This window comes from Vitis vinifera, chromosome 10 (genome assembly GCF_030704535.1).
Source record: "Vitis vinifera cultivar Pinot Noir 40024 chromosome 10, ASM3070453v1".
Lineage (NCBI taxonomy): Eukaryota > Viridiplantae > Streptophyta > Magnoliopsida > Vitales > Vitaceae > Vitis > Vitis vinifera.
The window spans coordinates 7903879-7912729 of NC_081814.1; the positions used below are offsets into that span (position 1 = coordinate 7903879).

General features: G+C 35.5%; 1 protein-coding gene across 3 annotated transcripts; it reads right to left on the reverse strand.

The window, feature by feature from the left end:
• Nucleotides 1-570: 570 nt before the first annotated feature.
• On the reverse strand, nucleotides 571-4453 carry CIPK01 (CBL-interacting protein kinase 01). Of its 3 annotated transcripts, XR_786715.3 has the most exons (3): nucleotides 2656-4453; nucleotides 2333-2422; nucleotides 571-952 (listed from the first exon to the last, which is right to left on the reverse strand). XR_786715.3 is itself a non-coding variant. In XM_010657134.3 (2 exons), the coding sequence occupies exon 1, from the start codon at nucleotides 4181-4183 to the stop codon at nucleotides 2675-2677; it is 1509 nt and encodes a 502-aa protein (XP_010655436.1). In that variant the 5' UTR covers nucleotides 4184-4453; the 3' UTR covers nucleotides 571-952; nucleotides 2656-2674.
• Between the last annotated feature and the right edge of the window lie 4398 nt (nucleotides 4454-8851).

Below are 8851 nucleotides of genomic sequence, written 5' to 3' on the forward strand. Positions count from 1 at the left end.
CGCAAGCAACTCAAATGGGAACCACTCTATCAACCCCTATTGTCAATAAATTATATCCGCTTTAAAGATTCAAAAAATCCAACCTACCAAAATCCTGGGTGATGCAATTTTTCCTAGAAGATACAATAGTCTTTGATTTCAATATTGGGCATTGTGCAGTCTAGCACAGAAGCATTTCAAAAGAACTATACACTTCCATAATGGAAACATCGCTCTAATGGACTATGGTGATTTCCATACTTGGGTGGCATTTTTCTTTTTACCTAAATTTTCAATGAATTTGAATTTGTTCGAAATTTAAATAAAAAAAGATATAAAAATATCATTCAGCCTTCAGATCTAATAAAACTTCAAAACAAGGTCTTACTATCGATTTGCTTAGCCTTCCCCCAGAGCCGCAACACTAGCTCACATAAGAAACTACTAGAGAAACAAATCTACAATCAGTTATTACTTCAATGAAAAACCCTAAGGTTTTAATTCGGTACCTAGTGAACTCCTCGTCTTGACCGTTGAATATATGATAAAATCTAAGTCATTATAAACATACAAAGAAGTGAGACCAAAATATAAGTGAGAAAATGATATGAGATTAAGATGCAAGGTATAAAAGAATGAAACTCAAGTACAAAAACCATGGGGCCGCGGAGTGTATACATGGCATCACTTAATTGGTGGTACCTTTTCTAAAAAGTACCTTTGGTACTGTAGTAGGACCCTACCTTCAAAGTAGGATTTCATGTATATAATTGATGTATAAAACAAAAGAAGATTAACATGCACAAAAAAAATTTCCCCAAATTGGGAATCATTCAGAATAAGCAAGAAAACAATTACTAATGTTTTCCTTGTCACAAGAGAGGGCTTCTTTCAGTAATGCCAAAGAGAAGTTTCGATCTCAGGCAAAACTATAATCGTGCCTCGTGAATTCACAGGCCATGTTGTGTTACACCTGCAACAGATGTCATGGTTGTCAATATTGGATCTAGGCAAAATCCACAAATTTGTGATTCACAATTTTCTTGTGGCAAGAAAAGTTTTGCTTTTAAGACAGGGAGGAAAGTTTACAAGCTAGACAAATCTGGAACTGGAAGTCTACAACCATGCCAAGAGGACATACCAGCTAGAGCAGTAAAGATGACTGCTCCACCCAGTTTAACTTTTACTACTATATCACCGAATGCAGGCATGCATTGACATATAGAAAAGAGACAATCATACATTTCTTAGAAGAAAAGGAGATTTAACAACAAAATTAATCACAAAGATTTGGGTGGGTTGCAGTCAACATTATAGTTGTTACACTAAGCATCTTTTGACTACTTATCCATCCTGTTGCCTCCTATCAAATTTTGCGTATCCTTAATGGTGTCTTGTTTAGTCACTTTAGCTTCACCAAAATTAGGTGATGAAATTGACTTTAATCTTCCACTCATTCAATGTTCACCTAAAAATGAAAAGCCACATCAATTGGGTCTCAGCAACTTATAAATCAGGGAATTCCATGACAACCAACTCAACCATGGAATATCCAACTTCCCAACTACAGAGACAGTGAAGCACAAATTTTCACCAGTGAAGGACAACAAAATGTCTTGCTCCAACAAGCAAAACATCTTGAGAACGGGATCACTGCTCATTTATTGCTTTTGATCCCTAAAGTTCATCAATTGAATTTCAATACTTCAAATTAACCTCAGCATGCCTCTTGCTTTTCTGTGAATAATTTTAAGCATTTTTAAATTGTGACTCTGCTACTCAAGTGGTTTTGTCTTATTAGTCCTTATTCCATTTTTTCAATTGCTTTGCCTAACTCAAATGAAAACCGTTGCAGGATCATTTAGTAAACCCCCATTTTGGTATTCTTCATAATTGCAGGATCGTTTTCAATTGCTTTAAGGGAACCCACTAGTTTACACAAAAAAAAAAAAAAAGATGTAATTTCATGAAGCTATTCTTCATAATAGCAAAATTGGTCAAAACAAAGCTAGTAAGTTCCATATCGTCCACGGCTCTAACTTTGCACTTCTTATTTCAAAACAGATGTGGTTGTTTCTATCTTAGCTTACCTACAACACAGAAACCCCCCAAATGAGGTATGCCAGAAAATCAAATCGATAACCAAATATCACCATAAGTAAGATTTCCTTTCATACAAAAAGTATCCCAAAACAGGAGTAATCCAAATTTATAGGCATGTTTGCTTTTAAAGTTCTTATTCCCTGACAAGGCATTATCATAAGAGACTTAAAATGTAGTGAAAACATTTTAAGAGTTGCATATCTCTATAAAGGACTTTGATAGCTCATAATGGGAGTACAAAATTACTAACATTTTTGAAGATTTGCTCCCTCCTGTCATCATATCAAAGGCTTTTTCAAGACAATGCAAAACCTAAATTTGTTCTTGTGGAGAACATATCCTATCAACCATCACAAAACTGAGAGAATTAGAATCCCGTATTCCATACTCTGTAATAATTTTAATCTAGCCTTCCAAAATAAGAATTGCAAATACAACGTCTAAAGCTTCATCTAAGTAGCAAAACGTAACAGATGGACAAGGGAGAAAAAAGGAAAGAAAAAAAAAAGGAAAAGGAAGACACATTATCATACATAAGCCTTAGCAAAGAAAAAAAGAGAGGAAAAAGCATACCCTTCTCTCTCTCTCCTTTCTATTCAGTATCTGAGGGCAAATGTGGTGTAGAAGCAGAGTCATCCACCACAAGGTTCTTCAATCCAGACTCCAATTCCAGATTAGAAAGTTGCCCACACTCTCCTTTGTGCAAGGAGTTTTGAAAATGTGAAGAAGCAGCAGAGTCATCAACAAGGTTCTGCAACACGGGTTTTAATTCACGATTACAGAACTCCTCATACTCCCCTTTGTCGCCTCCTTTCTTCTTAACTTCCACCACCACCAATGAGGGCGTTAACTCAAAAATCTCAGCTGCAATCGTTAATGGCCCCTTCACCCCCTCTCTGGATCCCTCTAAGCTCACCCTACAATCCTTCTTCCTCACTGTAAAGCTCACCACCTTGGCAATCTCCTCTAATTTTGATATAATCTTCGATACAGGTGCACCCGACACAAATCGCGCGTCTCCACCTCCCTCCTCAAACAATCCAGAGAGATCGAAACCTGGTGAAAATGATATAATATCAAATGCATTCAAACTCGCCGGTCTTGGCAATGTAGAAAGCCTCCTCCGAGTCTCCAACTCCGACTCCGACTCTGACATAGATTGATCCGACAAAGACTCCACATCATCCTCAGCCTCCTCAGCATTACAGAGTCTAAGCGTATCATCCTCAATGTAAAATTTAATATGTTTAAAACCTTTCTTAAACCACCGATTCTCCATAATCTCCGGAATTGTAATTCTGGTTTCCGGGTTCGTATCGAGGAGCCGAGTAAGAAGCCGAGCGAGCTCCGGCGAAAACCACCGAGGGCATCGGAATTCACCCTTGTAGATTTTCTTGTACATGGCCATGATGTTCTGATCATGGAAAGGGAGATACCCAGCCATCAAGACGAAGAGTATCACACCGCACGACCATATATCAACCTTGGATGCGTCATAGCCCTTCCGGGCCAAAACCTCAGGTGCCACATACGCCGGAGTCCCACAAAAGGTGTGGAACAGGCCATCCTGCCTCATCTGATCAGAGACAGCGCTAAGCCCAAAATCGGAGACTTTGAGGTCACCGGCTTCGTCCAGTAAGAGATTCTCGGGCTTGAGGTCGCGGTGGTAGACCCCTCTGGCGTGGCAGAAGCCGACGGCGGAGATCAACTGCTGGAAATACTTGCGAGCGACCTCCTCCTTGAGGCGGCCTTTGGCGACCTTATTGAAGAGCTCTCCGCCCCTGACGTACTCCATGACGAAGTAGATCTTAGCCTTGGTGGCCATGACTTCAAACAATTGAACGATGTTGGGATGGCGAACGCGGCGGAGTATGGAGATCTCGCGCTTGATATGTGCGATCAAACCGCCTTTGAGGATCTTCTCCTTGTCGATGACTTTGATGGCCACGCTCTCGTTGGATCCGACGTTCCTGGCGTGGTAGACCTTGGCGAATGTCCCATGCCCCAGAAGCTTCCCGATCTCGTACCGCCCCAGAAGCAAAGATTGGTTCTCCCCGTTCTTCCTTTTGCTTGTGTTCTCCTTGCTCTGCCTGTCTGCCATGGATGATGTCTCGAACCTTCTGTTTCTTCTCCTTCAGCGATTCCGCATTTGAATCTCTTGTTTTAGAAATTACAACTGGTTTTCTCGTCTTTTTGTTTTATTTGTTTTCGCTTTCTCTGAATATTATAACCTAAATCGTTTGGAGTGGGGGAACAAGGCTTTTTATAGGTCATGGATTCTCTCTCAACCCTCAACCCTCAAAAATCTTATTTTATTTTATTTTATTAGGTTTTTTCCCAATAAATAAATAAAATTTCTTACCTCTTAAAACACCATGACAACCTGTAAATGACATGTTAACCCTTTTTTATTTTATTATTTAAATTTCAAATTAACATCCTGCATGCTACAATCTCTCTCTCCTTCTAAATTAAGGAAAAAAACAGATTATTTACAAAATCCGTTAATACCCTCCACAATCTTAAACATCCAAACTCAATATAAAAAAATAAAAAACATCCGTTTCTATGAATTATGAAAAAGTATCCGATCCCTCGAGATTTGGTCTGTCCACAAACTAAACCGTTAATTTCTATATTATTTTATCCGTCTCAGGTGTGTTACCAGTAAATTTCTATTACGACTTCGACCATAAATTTTGAAATTTTTTATAACTAGTGTCAGAACATTCAATTTCGCCCTTCAAATGTCGACATTTGCCAGCTGGCAAAATTTTTGAAAAGTGTAGGAGAAAAAGGAGAAGAGGCCCAAATCTAAACAGGTATGTGTATTATGTTTAAAGCCCGGCCAAACGGTTGACCTTTCGATGTCTCCAACGTGGACTCTCATAACTCGGCTGACGTGTCTTCGTCCCAACACGTTGGCTTCTATTAAATAGTTGTGGAGGCGTCTCCTAATCTAGGGGCTTCCCTGACGTGGGACGTTGTTGGGGAGTTATCTAGGGTCAAACCGAAAAGTCGTTGGGAACTGTGTAGAAAGCCAACACAATTGTCGGTGGGGATTTGATAGTTGAGTAGGAAAGAAAAAGGAAAACAAGAAATCGTGGCCGTCCACGTTACGATAATTGCATGTGTCACCGATTAAAAACTAAAACGTCCATTTTGTATGCTGGTGCAGTTATTGATCAGGTGCGAGTAATTGAAGAGGGCTTGATTCAAGTTGATCTTGTTGGGCAGTCTGGTTGGGTAGGTGGCATTAGTGGTCCACGTAGGATGAAATAGGATATAAATTGGCGAGATTTCATTTTCTACGATACTCATGATGAACACCCGCATTGAAGGGCATATCCTTTGGCATCTTCCAAAACCAAAAACTACATCACTATTTGAAATGTGGCATGGCCTTATTTGAAGTGACATATTATTTGTACATCATTTCACGTTTTGCTTTATTTTTGCTAGGTGATTTATTATTATTATTATTAATTTTAATAATTTTATGGATGAATCTCAATTATGAAAATTATGGGGAAGGGATTTAATTTTTAAACATGTTGTGGTGATTTTCATAATATTTTTCACTTTTTAAAGCAAGTGAATAGACATATAAGAATAGATGCATCAATACTCTCTCAATACAATACAATGATAGATGCAATTCATGTACAAATTAATTAACAATTCTAAATCAAGATTAGTAAGAACATTAGGTTATCATCGATTAATCTTCTAATTACATTTAATTTTGATGTATGAATGTAAAAGATAATTATACGTAAACATATAATAAATATAATGGAAAAACAATTGCATATAAAATAAAAAGAATAAAGAAAAAAAATGCAAACACATATTTTTATAATGGTTAGGTATAATCTGAATTACGTCTACTCTCCTCAAGCTTCTAACCAAGTGAAGGTTCTACTATTTGAAAGCTTTCAACCCAAGCCTCTAAGTTTTACAATTAGATTATGATTTCAATAAACCATTTTAAACTTATGACTCTAAACACCTTTTACAATCTTCAATAAATACCTCGGTCTTGAACAATTCCTCAAGTGATACCTCACATTTAGATTTTTCTCTCTCAAATATTCACAAGAAATGATATGAAATATTCACACAAAATCCTAGTACAAATTTTAAGTTCAAATGATATAAAATAAATTAGGATCAAATGGTGTGTTAATGATATGCAAGTTTTAAAATAAGGTGTACTAAAAAACACTCCTCCAAGGTTTAAATATATTCTAGAAAGATTTTAGAAAGTTAAACTTACTAAACAATGAAGTTTTGAATCTTTTTATAAGAGTTGGAGGCTTAAAATAGTTGTTAGGCATAATTTGGGGTCATTCGATTAAGCACAAGTTGGATCGATTCGCTAGTCATTAGCAATTAATGCTTCTAGTAAGTGACCGTAAGGGTTTAGGGCTTCGACTGATTGAATACATACTACTGGAAGAGAAGGGGTGTGTGCAAATGCCTCTTCACTGGTCAAGCCAATCGACTCAATCGGTTCTTTCCTACCTCAATCTCAATTGCATTGTAAAGTGTGTAAAAGACCTTGATTTAAGGCCTAGAACCTCTAGTAACTTGTATTCAACTTCTTAAAACTTTATAAAGCAAGTTTAGAAAGCATTTAACATAAGATTTTAATAAAAAAACATGAAATCATCCAAATATAAAATGTTTTAAAGCAATTCAACTCTTGAATAATTTTAGTGGCATGAATAAAAAATAAGATGGATAATTCTACTGTATCAACAACCTTACAAAGAGATCCTAAAGAGTTTTAGGTCTTGAAAGCACTTCTCTTGGAGGATTTCATCCTCTTCTCGAATTTTTGTTGGCTTGTTTTATATTTATAATTGTCACTTTGGAAATCGTCTTGCTTAACATACTTAAGATGAAACATTAGTTTCAAACTTTATTTTGTTATCATCAAAATCGAAATTAACAAAACCTTGGTTTTGCAAAATAAACCCATGTCGTAGAGTTTATTGTCATTATTTTTGTGAGTTTTAAACACTCTCAAAGCCTTCACTTTGTTCAAGTTTGTTTGTGATGGTTGTTGATGCGTTCACTAAGGAGTAGATGGGTGGTATGTTAAGGACATGAAGACAAGTATTAGTACTTATCCGTGTAAGACCTTGGGAGAAGATAAACTATGGTCTAGGTAGAATTGTGTACTCGTTTTTTTTAAATATATATAGTGAATTGCTTTATAGTTGATTAAGTTATAGTTTTTACATGCACAAAAGTTTTTGCAAATGATTTTCCACATACATCGTGTATCCGTTGTGGGATTACTCTTTAGTTTATTCATTGAATACATATATTTATTAAATAACTTATAGAAGTTTTTAAAATTGTATTTTTAGGCTATAAGGATTACCTATTAACCTTCCTTATAGGTAATTTCATGAAGCAAGAAGCTAACTTCCTATAGCAACATAGAAATAAGAGAAAAGACAAATATTAAAAGTGAAATAGAAAATGATAAAATTAATCTTAGCCTAAGGGTTCTCTTAATCATATTTTTTATGATTTTAAAATCAAGTTAAGTACACTAACGAGTTTAAATCAAAGGAAGTTTTCAAATGTTAACGATAAATTTTAAAGAAAGCTCAGGTAACATTGAAAGGAAATTAAATAATATGAAGATGTGGACCCCTTGAAGACTTAACGTGTCTAGAAAATATTGTAAGATGGTTTTTATCAGTGCACTTAGATCTAAATATTTTTTATGCATTTTAAAGTTATTTTTCTTCATCCTTACTTAAGCTTTAAATGATATTTTACCTTGAAATTGGATGAATATACCTTTTAACTCAAGACCTTAGGTCTCATTCTTTCAAAATTGACTTTGAAAGATTTTTAAAAGCATTATACAAATTACTAGAAGCTTGGAACAAAAAACCGAAAGCATTTATGCACTTTTAGTTGCAACTAATTGAGGGTGTCTTAAACTGGTCAAACCAATTGAGGAATTGACTCAACTGGTTAGGCTTGCCCATTTGAAGACTAGAGATTCCTAATCTTTTTCTCTATCTTCTAGTAGTTGGTGTATCATCGATTGAGGATTTGGCTTGCTCAATCAAGGTCGATCCAGGATCAATCGAACCTAAAAAATACCAATAGTTAGTTGTTGTGCTTTAATGCACCAACGGCTAGTCAATTGGTTAAATCTGAGCTTTACCAACCAAGGCCACCTTTTGTGGTTTCAGGTGTTTGAGATTGTTTTTTATAAATTAAAGAGTTTTATTGCATTTATTAAGAAGAGAACTTCTACATTGAATTGAAATACACTTATTTTTTCTCTTTCAAAACTCTTCATTTAAGTGGTTGAATCCAAACTTGCAAATTAAAGTGCATCTATAAAATCTATCCTAGTTTCTTGCCCATTAGGAGCTATATTTCTGCTAGGATTGAGAGCATTAAAACTTTTCCTACTTATTCATATTTGAGTGAAAAAACTTCAAGTTGGTAAAAAATTTGAAAAAATTATAATGTCCATTGGAGCCAAAGAATATAATTGTGAAGCTTAAAGGTTTGATTTGAAAGCATTGAATAGTGAAACCCTTATTCATCAAGGGGCTTGAGAAAAGTAATCATAAGCAAGTTGTTGAACCATTGTAGAAAAGTTCACATATATTCTTTTCTTTTCTTTTTTACTCATTTATTATATTACATAATTATCACTTATCTTTTGCTTTTAATTAATCTTTTTCAAAAAGTTTTTAAAAACCCAACCCCCATGGGTGATTCT